This window comes from Stigmatopora argus, chromosome 2 (genome assembly GCF_051989625.1).
Source record: "Stigmatopora argus isolate UIUO_Sarg chromosome 2, RoL_Sarg_1.0, whole genome shotgun sequence".
Lineage (NCBI taxonomy): Eukaryota > Metazoa > Chordata > Actinopteri > Syngnathiformes > Syngnathidae > Stigmatopora > Stigmatopora argus.
This window is the reverse complement of record NC_135388.1, coordinates 18737565-18754192: the sequence shown is the minus strand read 5'-3', so window position 1 is coordinate 18754192 and position 16628 is coordinate 18737565. Positions and strand designations below refer to the sequence as shown.

At 39.7% G+C, this 16628-nt stretch overlaps 1 protein-coding gene across 1 annotated transcript in view; it reads left to right on the top strand.

Moving 5' to 3' along the window:
• Positions 1-16628, top strand: part of syt7b (synaptotagmin VIIb) — a 96147-nt gene that overhangs the window by 74981 nt on the left and 4538 nt on the right. The window contains exons 9-12 of the mRNA XM_077593878.1: positions 9366-9495; positions 15336-15603; positions 16044-16213; positions 16492-16606. Coding sequence (XP_077450004.1) covers positions 9366-9495; positions 15336-15603; positions 16044-16213; positions 16492-16606 — 683 coding nt within the window. The remainder of the gene's footprint in view (positions 1-9365; positions 9496-15335; positions 15604-16043; positions 16214-16491; positions 16607-16628) is intronic.

The window sequence follows — 16628 nt, the reverse complement described above, 5'->3', positions numbered from 1 at the left end:
TTTTCCTGTGTCTGTATTCTCACCCTCTTGCTACTGTGAAATTTCCTGAATACGGGATGAATAATGTTATCTAATCTAAAGGGTCTGGTAGCCATAGTTACTCTACCCTATGTAAAAAACATGATGTAGTAAGTACAACTTTGAGTTGATGCACACATTTCAGTAGTCATGGTTACAACAACCTCTAAGGATGAATTATGTAACTAGTTTTTTTTTCACCAAGATAGTAGCAAGCACCATGGGCCAACAAAAAGATGTGTGCTGTCCTATTTATAGAGCAAGACAAAACGTCATACTTTTTTATTAATTATTTAAAAAAGAGGCAGGCGTGTATCTATTGGATAGAAATAAATGTCATATATTAAAGCACAGTTTTGAAATATATACATATATATATATATATATATATATATATACATACATACATACTCAAATTTGGGGGCATAATATACACACTTCAACATTTCTGCCCTTTTTTCTGATAAATAATTGAAGCAAAACATATTCCATGCAGGCTCAATGCCCAACCCAATGCATAGCACACACAAATGAAGTCCTTTGCAATTTTACGGGTGATTCTTCCCACCTTATGTAGTGAAATTAATAGCAAAAGGACAAGGTTCTTATTGAATGGCAGTGGTCACCACCCCAATCCCAGTACAATCGGATGTTTCAGAATACATTGGATATTTTATAAATATTGTCTTGTTACTCATAAAAACTATCCCACTGGAAATATCCATTAATGCAATCAGCTGTATCACATCATTCTTTCATTATCCTTACTGCTTGTCCTCACAAGGGCCGCAGGTGGTGCTGGAGCCTATCCTGGCTAACTACAGGCAGCAGGCGGGCATATCATAACAGGAGTATTTTAGTCTATATTGACGGTGGTGTCACATCTTGGCAAATGATCTATACTTCCTATCTTCTTCTGTCCAGCCACAAAGTACAGACAGATAGTTTAGTGTTACACTATGTTACGTACGGGGATGGAGGACCCCAAAGCAGGCGAGGGTGCGAGTTTGGTTCTTTTCAAATATTTATTTCGATCGTCCGCGAGGAGGGCGAGCACAAGAGGGGACGGCGGAGGCGGGTCGTTGGCCGTAGGTGGAAGGTCGATTGCCGTGGAGTCTGTGTGGCGTATACAGGTTCGAAGGCGCAGTCGTTGTCCGGTGTCCGTGATCTGTGGTCGTTGTCCGTGGTGCGTGATCCGTGGTCGTTGTCCGTGGTCGTGGTCGTGGGGGCAGAGCGTGGTCGGAAACCTGGGTGCAAATAAGAGGTCGAATATCAGTAAGACAGGCAAGGAAAAACGCAAGCGGGTACCTCACAGTAATCTGTTTAGACGATCCAGCAGCATGGTCATGTTCCTGGTGACTTTAAATACTCCTTGTAGGCTAATGACTCACACCTAGCACTCGAGTCATTAGGGGCTGGACCTGTGATTGGGTGACAGGCGCAACCAGACACCAGTCTAGTCTGGGGCCTGACACACCAACAAATTAGACTTGCCTTGCCTTACTCTAATTTAAATCAGATGATTGACCAAATGTTCTTGTTAGTCTTCAGACACCCTCTAATGCAGGGGTAGGGAACCTATGGCTCGGGAGCCATATGTGGCTCTTTCCATGGGTACATATGGCTCTCCACTAACCTGTGAGGTAAAATATTGAAATCATTGGTGAGAGAGCTGAGTCCCGAACGCACTAACAAGAGCGTCACTGCGGCGTCGGCACTACCTGTACCCCTATTTTAATCATAATTTTGTTTTTTTATTACTCTTCTGCATGCATGATATCATTGATACTGATTTTGTAAGCCACCACATAACAATGTTGTCAAAAGAAATCAGAGACTTTTTGTACGTTAAAATTGATGAAATGACAAAAAAAATAAAAATTACACTTTCATATATTTTTACTTTTCAATTCCGAGAATGGCTCTCAGGAAATAACATTAGAAAATATTAATTGTTTATGGCTCTCTCTGTCAAAAAGGTTCCCGACCCCTGCTCTAATGTAAACCATGTAAAACTTTTGAACACAGCCCCCAAAATGAATCAAAATGGAGAATTGTTTACCAACGCTTCCATCTGATCAAGGTAGTAAAGTGAAATATTTGCAAAGCTTAACACCATGAAAATATGGGAATTTTTGGTCATGGTAATTATGGTTAAGGTTTTTAATAGGTATTGAAAGTCATGCATTCACATATAATACTATTATAATGTAATAATATAAGATAATAACAATACAGTAATAATAACAATGGTGGCTCGGTGGTTAAGGGGTGTGTCAGCCTCACAGTTCTGAGATCAAAGGTTCAATCCTAGTTCAGACCTTCCTGTGTGGAGTTTTTATCTTCTCCCGGTCTCACATGGGTTTTCTCTGGGTACGCCGGTTTCCTCCCACACCCCAAAAACATGTATGGTATGCTGGTTAAACATTCTTAACGGTATGGGTGTGAGGGTGAATGCTTGTTCTACTCTTTGTGACCTGCGATTGGCTGGCCACCAATTCAGGGCCTGGTGCCTGTCATTAGCTGGGATAGGCTACATCACCCACCGTGAACCTTGTGAGGATAACCAGTATGGATAATGAATGAATAAATAATAATATATTAAATCATAATGTTACAGTATCGCAGAAAAAGTTTTGGAATCACATTTTATGTTTACTTGGGTGATCTTTATAGTCAAACATGAAACAATGCAAACTAAATTTTTATTGGGATTGGGCTTTTTTTTATCCCTTAGGACCATGGAGAATGTATATAATGGGAAATATAAAATTATTTGCTGTTACTGATCCATGGTTGTTTTCTTTTAACACAGAGTGAATATTTAGAAAAAAATATTAGGTTTTTTCATCTTTGTCAGTGAATGTCAAAATAGTATTATATCAGGTACCTTCAATACACCCACAGAAGTAAATTACCACTTGAATTTTCTACACCATCAAACCCATTCTTCTTTCACATACTTACAGAATGATAATGTATGCCAAAACATGTTTGACTATTATCTGTGCCAGTGTTGAGGCCATTGTATTCACAACTGAGATTAGTTTTGAAGGTTCTATTTTGTCTCCAAACTCCCCAGCCAGTTTGGGATTTCATTGTTAATTTGAATATAATTATACTTTTTTTCTACATTATAATGAGGCCTCATTACCTGGCAATGCTTAGGCTTTGTATTGTTCGATCCCTGGATAGCTATTAAAATGTTTCCCGCAATATTGCTAACGGACCAAAAAACCCTTCAAACATCTACTCCCCAATTTTAGATGATGAGTACATAAATATGCACCCGTCGTTTTAATGTTTGTCACTTTTGTACTGTATAATTACAAGCACAGCCAAAACCACTGTCTGCTTCATCCCTGTCTTTTCACTCTGTGTATAAATGGAAAGTACTCTAAACTATTATCCATTTCTTCAGACAATTTTCACTACCTTTATGTTCATAATTTTGAAATGACTACTCATTAGCCACAAAAACAATCTCTGTACAACAGCTAGTATTAAATTAAGCGAAGTAAGTACCCTGCATCGAGGCAAAGTTTTTCTAAAATAGATTGGAAAAACTATTCATGCAATCTACCTGTAGTTCCTCAATGGAAGTATATGTCAACCTTCCCCTGAGAAAATAAGTTCCTCTTTCCCTCATGTCAAAGATGGGCGACGCGAATAAACGTGCCATTGTTCCTTGAAGGACATTTGAGGAAGCATATTTATTGGTGTGAAGAAGACTTTGTTTCAGATGCTTTTTCCGCCACGTTAGTCACATTTCTAACAAGACCTATTACTAGATTTATGAATGGATGAATGAACTTAATCCTACATTCATTTTTCATCATCCTAATAAATCATAAATTGTATTATATAAACATATGTGTATAGTTTTCTGGACTTATATACATCTATAATCTTCATTTTAATTTGATCGTAAAACAGAAAGTCGGCACTCATGATTTACTTTCCCGGGCCACACAAAATGATGCGGCGGGCCAGATTTGGCCCCGGGCCGCCACTTTGACACATGTGCCCTAGCATTTTCTATGAGGTCCTCCATACAGCTTGTTGCAACAGCAGTTTTTCTTGTCTAACAAAAATAAAATGCATGGGACCAAAACCCATTCATGTTCCATAGTGTTGATCCTCGCGAGGGTCATGGGGGTGCTAGAGCCTATCTCCGCTAACTTGGGGCAGTCGGCAAGGTATACCCAGAATTGATTGCCCTCCACTCGCCGAGCGAGACATGCGCACACACACACGCGCACATATGCACACACTCCAGATACCTCAGGTACAATAATGCAAGAGTAGTTAACATGTCTGCCATACAAATATGAGAACAAGGTTTCGATCCCGGGTTCCGGCCTTCCTTTGAGGAGTTTTGCATGTGCACGGGCCTGCGTGGATTTTCTCCTGGTACTCTGGTTTCCTCCTACATGCTAAAAACATAAGTTGGTTGAACACTCTAAATTCTCTGTAGGTAGTACGTGCATGTGCGTACGGATGTGTGTGTGCTGGTTGCTGATTTAATAGGGTTTGGTGACTTCTCATTGATTTTAGGACTCCTACAAGTAAGGAATTATTGACTCTTCGGCTTGAGATCTAGTTGACAGACATATATTTATGTCCTCTAAGAATTCACGGTTCTTCCATCCCTTAGGCCAAGAGTATCAGACTCAGGTTGGTTCGCGGGCCGCTTTAACGTCAAGTTGATTTCACGTGGGCCGGACCATTTTAGATATAATATTTAGATTTTTTTTTATAAATGGATTAAAAGAACTGGATTAAAAGCCCTGAATATTCAGTTTTTAATAGATCTAAAACAATGTTTATTTTAGCTTTTTTAAATATATTTTTAGATTTTACAAAATGATTTTTGAACTAAAAACACAGAAAAAAATGGATTAAAAAATTACAATTATTGATTTAAAGGGGGGAAAATCAAGAAATTTAATATACATCTATACTCTTCATTTTAATTTGATCCTAAAACAGAAAGTCGGCACTCATGATTTACTTTCCCGGGCCACACAAAATGAGGCGGCAGGCCAGATTTGGCCACTTTGACACATGTGCCTTAGGCTAAAACAAAACCCTCTTGGCAGGAAACGGCTGTTTCAAAATCAGTCGAGGTTGTGTGAACCAAGATGCTTTAAAATATTTTAGTTGATGAAATTAAAATCTACAGAATTATATTCACTTTATCATTATAAAACAATGTATTGCATCCCATGACTACTGTGTCCTATGCTTGAGTTTAAGGCAGAGGCGCCAGTCATGTATAGGCTGTGTTTCGTTCATTCCACCAATCAGGGGGGCACCCACAACCTGCAATATTCAAATATATATTCTTATTGTACATATGACATCTGAATGTTGAATTTGCATAACTGGTGGTTTTATGGTCATACGCCACCCGATCACAACAAGAGTATTGTAAATTCAGCACACATCAAACATGGCTGCCCTTAGTTTGGTCAACACCTCCATAGCTAACTTTCCTATTTTGCAATAGATGTTAAGAAACCAAAAATTGGCATTACATGTATAATTCATGAAACATATGGTGAGGGGTAACTGCTAAAGGCTGTTACTATCATATAAAGGAAGACATTTTGTCAGTGTCGAAAGATATCTGACCATGGATGAGACGAATAGAAAAGATCATATGGATTAAAACATGAAGCAATGACAAATTATTATGGTATTAATAATTCATTGTTTAGAATTAATTCATCTCTGACACTGTCATTGAATTTTTTATTGTCATATATTGGTTGCTGAGTATCACTTTTAACTTTGTGAAATCTGAGGTAATTACCAATCTCACATTTTTAAAGCAAGTTTTCAAATTATATTCAATCATTCATTTTCATTCAGACCCTGAATTGGTGGCCAGCCAAATCGCAGGGCACCAGGAGATGGACAACCATTCACGCTCACTGTCAATTTATATTGTTCCATCAGCCTACAATGCATGTTTTTGGAATATGGGAGGAAACCGGAGTACGTGGACAAAACCCACCCACACCCGGGCAGAACACCCACACTACCCACAGTGAGGGCGCACCTGGGATCGAACACTCAACCCCAGAATTGTGACGCTGACATGCAAACCACTCCCCTGCCGGGCCGGTGGAAAAAATATATGATAAAAGAGATAAATAAATTAAAGTATTCAGTATTGGATACCAATAATTTTCTAAATAATTAAAACATACCGCTCAAAATATTGCTAAATTATCTCTTCGGCTGACCACTGGTCCAAAGACTGCCTCCAGAACTTTGGTGTATCTTTAGATCCCTCAATATCCTACTGTATATATATATATACAGTAGGATATTGAGGGATCTATATATCTATATATATATATATATATATATATATATATATATATATATACAGTAGGATATTGAGGGATCTAAAGATACAATATCCTACTGTGTATATATATATATATATATATATATATATATATATATATATATATAATATATATATATATATATATATATATATATATATATATATATATATATATATATATATATATATATATATATATATATACAGTAGGATATTGAGGGATCTAAAGATACACCAAAGTTTGGAGGCAGTCTTTGGACCAGTGGTCAGCCGATGGGTACATTTATGTATTCGTCATGTGTGTCAAACAAACAGCATTGCGTTTTAAATTCACCCAGTGCTGCAATGTAGCAGCTCCGATTTGAAGATCACAGTAAGGAAACACAGCATGACAAATCAATTGTTTCTACTCTACACCGGGTCAGCATTGTCTGTTCTTTCTTTCTCTTATGGGCTTGCACTTTCTTTAACTTGTCTCCTTGTGGTACAATTGCCATCCATCTAGTAAAATTCCCTCACCAGTTCTCCTATTTGTCTTGCCTTATAGGGAAGCATATTGCCATCCTATATTATTATTTTAGAATACAACTTTTATGTTGATGAGTCATTTCATCCCTTAACTTGTTAGGTATTTTGTTAGGTGTGAAAAAGCATATCAAATATTATAAGAGCAAGACAGTAGAACATTCGCACCCACAATCATACTACCACCAGTGGGAATCGAGCCCGTGCCTGCCTACACCAAAGTCAGGCGAATAAATAAATCCCTACACCATCAGGCGGCCACGCGAGACAGACATCAATGTGCTTTTTGAAGCTCAATAAATTAGAAATGGAATTTAGTATGGCGGCCCGGCGGATGAGTTGTTAGTGCGTCGGTCTCACAGTGGGGGACCTGGGTTCAAATCCAGGTCAGTCCACCTGTCTGGAGTTTGCATGTTCTCCCTGGGCCTGCGTTGGTTTTCTCAGTGTTCTCCGGTTTCCTCCCATATTCCAAAGACATGCATGGTTGGCTGATTGGACACTGCCCCTATGTATGAGTGTGAGCATGAATGATTTTTTGTCTCTTGTGCCCTGCGATTTGCTGGCCACCAATTCAGGGTGTCCCCCGCCTCTGGCCCCAAGTCAGCAGGGATGGGCTCCAGCACCCCCTGCTTTATCCCTAGTGAGGATACAGCGGTTCAGAAAATGAGATGAGAGGAAAATTTAGTACTTCAATTAACAAATTTAAAACTGATGTAGGCATTTACATTCATCATACCCATTTTTTAATAATTTAGATAAGTGTAACTTATGGAAAATCCAAAAGCAATCTATAAAAATTCTAATTTTACATAAATAAACACATTTTTAAGACATATATAATTGGCCTTCAAAGAACTATTTGTGTTTTCCTGTGTGTAAACAGAACTTCACAAGTACACCTTTTTTCTATGCAATTTGGTCGTGTGCGGTCGTTTGGTCGCCGGTCTTTTGGTCGCCGTCTTTTGGTCGCCGGTCTTTTGGTCCCCGGTCTTTTGGTCGCCGGTCTTTTGGTCGCTGGTCTTTTGGTCGCCCGGACCCAAACAACGGGCGACCAAAAGACCAGTGACCAAAAGACCGGCAACAAAACAAGGTAAAACAACACGGTCTACGCATCAATAAAAGCCAACAATGGCCCTGAGCAGTTTCACTGAGCGGACGTGTGAGTGTATAAGAGTTTGTATGTACATGAGTTGTCTCCTTAGGAAGGGACTTCAGTCAGGGCCTTAACAAGTTCTCCAACAAAACACAATAAAAGTAAGGGACATTTGGAGCTTTTCTTTAGCCTAATAATTAATAGGGCATTAAGTATGACTAAATAATAATTCGTAGTTTGTATTTAGGGAATTTGAGCAACGATTTAAATGGTAATTATCAATAACCTTCCGGGCGACCAAAAGACCGGCGACCAAACGACCGAGTACCCAATTTGGTTGAGGTGCACCTGTATTTGTTTGGGTTGTGTGTATATTTTTCCCCATCAAAGTATAATAAAGTCCAATAATCAAGTGCTATTGATCACTTCCTTGGGTTGAGTGGTAAAAGAGCTTACCAGTACACTCACTCTTATACCCAGGTGACCGCAAGTTGTCACAAAGTATGCAGTCCATAAATTTGTGATTTGACCTGAGTCGGCTTGACAACCTTGTGCCTTGGGTTCCTTTGACATAACCCTTGCAACTCGACTCGACTTGCCCACAATAGGAAAGACTTGGGAATTGCTTTTGCTTCTAAGCAAATGACTTGCATCCCACTTGTGATTCAGATTAGACAGCCTCGTGCAAATGTCTGCATCATCTGTTCTCATGCTTATAATTAAACTGTCTTGATCACTCTTCTACACTTCATAAACATTTTGGCCTTAATGTCATCAGGCTTTTTTATTCTGCAGTTGTCCTATACTGGTTATAAATGACGCTTGTTGAAAAAGAGTACACTAGTTTGTTTGTTTTGTTTGTTTGTTTGTTTGTTTTTTCCAAAACAACGTGTTGTTGAGCTATCCCAAGAGATTTTTTAGGCCAGTATTCTTTTGTGCAGGTTGAGTTCTTGCAGTACATTTTCTATCACCTCGTGGTCTATGTCACTTTGTCCCTCTCACTCTGTCTCACGGGCAAGGCCATCCACGTCTTGAAATGGTGCGACTGTGTTACAGTATATGTCTGGACAAATAAATCAGTCAGCTTGGCACACTCAGTGTCTGCCACCTCAGGAGTTAAGAGCTGTTAAATATATGTGAATGTTTATGCGCAAAGTAAAAGTCATGGAAAGTTTAGGTCATTTGGGGAGGCATGTTGGTAAGAGAAAATAAAGAATAGCATAGGTGAGCTGCTAGTTAAAATGATTTTAGTTAAATTATTAAACAGTCCTGGGTTAGCCCTAGCCAACAAGACTAGTTTTTTTTTTCATTAATTTTGCATGTGCAGTGCATGTAACAATATGTTTGTTTATTCTTTGCATCCAGGACTCCGGGTAACAAACCAGGCAGCAGCCCTAGAAGTCACACCCCAGATGAGAGTGGACGCCGCCAGGGGCACGATGCCAACTCATCTGTCTCTGATTTAGCCAACTCAGTCACCAGTGAAATGCTCATGGTAACTAACACACTATGAAGAATCATTGATACACTGCTCTCTTATTTCTTTGTAACTGAAGTCATACATGATGGCCCCTGTCAGCACAGCAATCTTAAATTGAAGTGAACGAGATGGCTACGGTAAAAGTATTAGAGGGCACTTCCAGATCATCTCTCCTAATTCAATCTGAAAGTGACGTGCAAGCCTTGCGACAAGAAATGGGCCGATGAGTTGATGTGAATATAAAAATACCAGAGACAGTCACAATGTTGCTTTGTGCAACAATTAGCAACATTTTAAAAAATGGAAGATAACTTAAAATTCAAGTCAATTTAAATAGACACACTGTGCTTATTCTTCTCATCTCATCTAATTTTCTGAACCACTTTATCCTGATTAGGGTCGTGGGGGTGCTGGAGCCTATCCCAGATGACTCCAGGATAGAGCCGGGGATACTCTGAATCGGTGGCCAGACAATCGCAGGGCACAAGGAGACAGACAACCATTCACACTCACACCCACACGTAGAGGGAATTTAGAGTGTCCAATCATCCTACCATGCATGTTTTTGGAACGTGGGAGAAACCGGAGTACCCAGAGGAAACCCACACAGGCCCGGGGAGAACATGCAAAGTCCACACAGATGAACATGACCTGGATTTGAACCCAGGACCCCAGAGCTGTGAGGCCGACGTGCTAGCCACTCTCACCACCGGTGCTTATTCTTCAAAATGTAAAATGGCGTCAATGTAAACAACATGACAATGATGAATCGAAACCCATCAGTGGGTCAGTGGTCATTCGGCTTCCACCAGTAAGATTCTCATGTTCTCAATGTCTCTTCATATCTTGTATCCGATTTCAATGAACATTTCTACGCATTGCACAGTAACATTTTGTTACCCTTATTTAATATCGCACAAAAATGCATTAAACAGATAAATAAAATGTATGCCGACTGCTAGCAGTCACAAGTCACTTGCTCTGTGCTTGCTACTGTCTTGCTACTGCAACCAAGGAAATTTCCCGAATACGGGATCAAATAACGTTGTAATCTAATCTAATCTAATCTAAAATGGCTCCTCAAAATCAAGTGATTACTCCAAACTAATCAAAGCCTAGTTGGCTTATTCCTGACAATTTTGGAGGACGCAACGCTTGTACGCTCTGCCAACTCCTTTATCCCAGAATTCTTTTTGTGTTGTTGCCACAGCTGCAAGAAACAATCTTAGCTGGTGGCATCTACTGGTGCTATGACTTATAAATGAGAGTATTCAAATTTCACATAAGGTTTTAGCGGCCCGGTGGCCACAACGTTAGCACGCCAGCCTCACATTTCTGAGGTTGAGGGTTCGGTCCCAGGTGGGTCCTCCCTGTGTGGAATTTGCATGTTCTACCCGGGCTTGCATGGGTTTTCTCCAGGTAATCCAGTTTCCTCCCACATCCCCAAATCATACTTGGTAGGCTGGATGAACACTCTAAATTGCAGTGGCGGTCCATGAATTTCCTAGCGACGCCTTCAGCTGATGGAATCAATCCAACCCTAAAAACTATTTTATGGCTATAAAACCTCTACTGCAGCTACAGCTGCGACACATAAAAAAATCATCAATAATAACCTCATACAATTGAAATATTATTTAGGAATATAGCCATATTTTACTCACCAAAAATCATTTTTACCTGTACACAATATCCACCCTCCTTTCTATCCTCCTTTTCTATCGCCATCGAAGCTAATGCTGAAAGTCGAACCTGTCCTGTCCTCGTATTTCTGGCATACGTTTTTATTCGATTTAGTGCTGAAAATGTTCGTTCCCGGTTGTGACAGGCTTGCTTGCTTTGGAGTTGTCAGGCCTTTCTTAATGATGTCCAGCTTTTTTTCTTGAAAAGTCCGTCTTGAAAATAGCTTTGACAGTAAATCTGCAAACAAATCCATTTCTTCTCCTCCTTCACCCATTGCGGGTTGACAAAAACGCTATTAAATCAACACAACAATATATTTGCTTGTGCAGCTCGCTCCAGATACAGTTTGGTAGCACTGGCTAGTCCACTCTATCACTAGCCAATCATAGTTGGTGAAAGCGATGACGTATCCCTACGCCTGCGAGAAGGCAACGACATATCCCTACGCCTGCGAGAAGGCAATGACGTTTCCCTACGCCTGCGAGAAGGCCTTGGTGTCACCAAATCGAATTCTGATTGGTTAAAGCAACAGTCTTATCGACGCTTGTTTAATGCAGCAGAGCCTGCAGAACTGATTGTGAAGGCCTTGAGGCAGATTTCTGACCCTGGCAACAAATAATGGTAGAAATGTGATTGGTTAAATGCTTCAATATGAAAACACACATCTGGAAGCAGTGAAACCAGGGGAAAAGGAAGCTAACAGACAATTTGGAATTATTTAATAAGTATTGATGGACAAAATATAATTAACATCATTCTGTGATTCAGATATTTCTTAGGCCGGCAGAGAAGGCCTTGAAGGGCCTGACGGCACACCACAGCTAAATTGCCAGTAGGCATGAGTGTGAGCGTGAATGGTTGTCCGTCCCCTTGGGCCCTGCAATTGGCTGGGCACCAATTCAGGGTGTAGGCCACCACTGTAGGGTGTCCCCCACCTAGTGCTCATAGTTGGCTGGGATATGCTCCAGCACCCCACGACCAAAGTGAGGATAAGTGGTTGAGAAAATGAATGCATCAACGCAAGGTTTTACTTAAGGTTTTGTTTCAATGTCCAACGCCATATACTACACCAAATCGTAATATTTGGTCAAACGTGATTGTTGCCATAAAAATGTTTGTGGTTCAGCTGTTGCTTTATACGTTTAGATTCATTCATTCATTTATTCATTCAGTTTCCGTACCGCTTATTCTCACAAGGGCCGCGGGGGTGCTGGAGCCTATCCCAGCCAACTATGGGCACCAGGCGGGGGACACACTGATTTGGTGCCCAGCCAATCGCAGAGCAGACCGGGCCACCAGGTTCAGATTATTTTATTATATTATAGTTAATATAAAAGTTGGTTTTTTCTATTGTTACATGATGTAAACAGGAAATACCTCAAAGCTAGACGGTCCCATTTGGTTACCAGGGAGGAGGATCTTCTAGAAAACAGTATCCTCCGCCAACCAGGTCTAGGATGGGGCTTCAGGTTACATCCTTGTACTTGCAATTTCAGTGCATTATTATTTTCTTAATCAAATCACTCATGAGCTATACTACAGTACAACCCTTGGTCAATATTTTGGAATCACCAGACTCAGAGGATGTTCTGTGACGTGTTTTATGTAGGAAAAAGGTAATATCATCAAAATGAAACAGAACTTTGATCTCTTAAAAGTGACTCTTTCTGCCTTTGAGAAACACTAAAAGGAACCGAGTGATAAAATTGCGAAAAATCAATAAAGGTTATATTTTTCAGATGGTGCATAATGGAAAAGTCAATTCTGAGGAAAGAAATGTGCAATTCTGAGGGGGGTAAAGTTGAACATTTTAAAGTAAATAGACAACCAATATTTTGCTGTCCCATCTCTGTTTTTTGCTGTTAATAGCTTGCACTCTAGAAGTGACAACCAATGCTATTCATCAATCTAGCTTTAACGTTTTCTGATTGCAGTCACAAGATAAGCTTTGCATTTTGGAGTCTTGTCATGTTTCATTTTCTTCCAATGTCACCACATACTTCAAATTGGATTCAGACCCAGTCCATTTGCAAGTCAAAGCATTGACCTTACCAAAACTGTTATTTGTTGTGTGTGAATGTACTGTTTTGACTCAATGGTGAGATGCGTTATCATTTTTAAAAATGTTTTCAACATCCCCAAACATCCTTTCAACTGTTGAAAACGGAAATGTCTTGAAAATGTCATGACGTCACAAAACTGCTGTTATTGAAGATGTAACGACAGCCAAAATAAGCCAGCCATACATTTTAGTACCTTTGATATTTCATGATTGGAAAACTTAGTTATTGGATTCAAAATTGTGCCTGGTAAGCACATTGACCGTTAACTTAACAGAGATAATCATGAAAACAATTATTTTAGGTGGCTATTTTTTATTCTTTCTTTTTTGCAACTTCTCTAAAGAGTGGTATCATTGGAGCTTTAAAATAACTCTCGAATGACCCAAAATGGCCAATGATTTGTAAAGAAAAAACTTGAAATTTTAAAGGTTTGCCCAAATTTGTTCATACCACAATATGTAGTTTCAATACTCAAAACCATGGGTGCCCCTGATTATTTTACCACACAAGGTATTTTCCAAGCAAACAACCAAAAAATGATGTACTTTCTTAACAACAAATATTCAGATTGGATCCAGTCAGCACATCTTAATGAGAATCAGACTGTTTGTCAAGGCATTGAAAAGGACTAAGAAAATTCATTTTAAAAAGGACATTCTGGGTACTTTCAAAGCAGTAAACCTGGTAAAATGTCGTCAAAGGTTATGAAAAATAATTCTAGCCTTTAAAGCTTTTATTCTCTAGTTTATTATACATACTGTATATTACAACAAGACCAGTATTGATAAAGATAAATCAGATGTAAAACAATTTTTTTACATTCCATAGCTGCGAAATCTTTTATTTTGTTTATATATTTTTGTAAACTCAATTCTATAAAATGGAAATGCGCTGAGCAGCATATATGCTGGCAAAACATTAGTTGCAGCATAGTTTCATCCATTTCAAGCGAAAATGTTTAAAGCAGCTTCATTTTAATTATACCTACTTACTCATTTAGAAAGCTGTAGAAGGCTATGATTGTGTACTTTGAACTATTTCTGAAAAGGATGTTGCTCAACTGCGCTGCATAAAAGCAACATAGCTCGCAGTACCAAGAAGTCTTTAAAGAAAAAAATCTCTTTTTTTAATTGCTTTTTGTTATTTTGGTTTTGTAGTAGGTTGTTTTGCATTGGGGGTTGTTTTTTTTCGCCTTATTGGTTCTTACAAAAAATCTCTTTGGCCATATAGTCAGTCTATAAGGTTCAATAACCCTTTTCTGTGTAGACTTTCACAGGGGAGAAAAGGGAAGGGCTGATGCTGGGGAAAAAAAACTAAGAAAGAATGCTAAAAGATATATGCGTGTGTACATGTCTGGATATAGTGGGGGTATTTTAGAGTGTTAGACTGAATAATGAAAAGTGATCGCATTCTGAAAAGGGGAATAAGGTCGAGCGGCACTGGCTGAAATGGTTGTGGACAGTATGAAATTGGATATTAAACAAGTGGGATTCTTCCCAGAGCGATGCTCCTGGCTCTTTTCCCAACAGATTGAATATTTTATTTAACTGGATTCCCTCTAGGGTGCACCTCTGTCACTCAGAGGATCAGTCTACCAACAGATAATCGGCCTGTCATACCACAGTAGTCATGCACACTAACCCTGCGGCGCAGTGGATACTGGTCATGTGACAACACACTAAGCAAAGCTAGTTTGTATTTTAGATCAATATAGACGTGTTAACAAACTAAGCCAGTATGCTATGGTGATTGGACATGTGATTACCATGTAACCTCTGTCATTTTATACCTGAGCATGCCACATTTTCATGCCTTTTTTTCCAATTAAGTAACAGAAACTATAATAGGCGGCCCATTAACCGAGTGGTTAGCATCTCAGCCTCACAGTTTTGGGATTGAGGGTTTGATCAACAAATCATTAGATGGTTCTCCTTGAGGGTTTAATGTTGTTCAACGTTTAAGGTGGATCACTAACCCAACCCGTTTCAAGTATTGCACATTTTCTCTTAATGAGTTTTCTTTTTAAAAAATCATGCAGAAAAGTGCTGATAAACAACATTTTTTCACTTCATGAGATCATATTACAAAATACATGTTTGTCTTTTCTAGCTGTCTCCAGGCTCAGAAGAAGATGACCACGAGGGGCCGGTATGTGAGAAGTTGGGTCGCATTCAGTTCAGCGTAGGCTACAGCTTCCAGGACTCTACCCTCACCGTCAAAATCCTCAAAGGCCAGGAATTGCCAGCTAAGGACTTTTCTGGCACTTCTGACCCATTTGTCAAACTCTACCTGCTGCCTGACAAAAAGCACAAACTGGAGACCAAAGTGAAGAGGAAGAATCTGAACCCGCATTGGAATGAGACCTTTCTGTTTGAAGGTTTGTTATTGAGCTTTTGCGGGCAATCATGATAGATTGATCATTATTTTTGCATGTGTTATACCCCCATCGCATAGGATGCAGACAAGTGGTAACGCTATCTGCCTCAAAGTTGTAAGGTTCCAGTTATGAAGAGTTTGCCTGTTCACTTTGTATTTGTGAAAGGTTTCAACATTCATGTACAAAGTCATCAAAAATATCCACAGGTGTGAATCTGAGTATGGCTGGTTCTTTGTTTACCGTGTGGATCATGTTACTTACTGGCAAAGTTAGCTGGGAAAGGCTCAAACTCACAACCACAGTAAGAGCCAATTGGATCAAAAATAGATTACTCATTTCCCAGATTGGAATTCGGACTACAATTAGGAAATGTTCTTTTTTTTCGCCTATCATTTGGACTTTGGGTGTATGGATTCTACTTGTGTGAATGTCTATTTCAGGGTTCCCCTTCGACAAAGTGGTCCAGAGGACTTTATACCTTCAGGTTCTCGATTACGATCGATTCAGCAGGAATGACCCCATCGGAGAGGTGTCCATCCCCCTCAACAAATTGGATCTGGCGAACATGCAGACTTTCTGGAAGGAGTTGAAACCGTGTAGCGACGGCAGCGTGAGTAAAAGGGAAAGGAGAGGTGGCAGAAGCGATAGAGTGGGAGGAGGGGAGATGGGCCAGAATGTAATGTGTGATGTCATTGGTGGCTGCTATGACAGTCCCTTGGGACATGTGTTAGTGTGCCAGTGGGAAAGGGTAGAAGCAAACCCTGAGCAGCTGAGAAGATGGTGGATTGAAGACTGACTGCTGGAGCAAAACACTGTAAAAAAAGGAGAGAAAACAATTGGAAAGCGCTTTAAAAATAAACAGGTCACTGTTGTTTATAATTTCTCCAGGGAAGCAGAGGGGATCTGTTGGTGTCTCTGTGCTACAACCCTACTGCCAACACTATCATGGTGAGCATTGTCAAAGCCCGCAACCTCAAAGCCATGGACATTGGAGGCACTTCTGGTACAGACGCTTCTTTAATTGG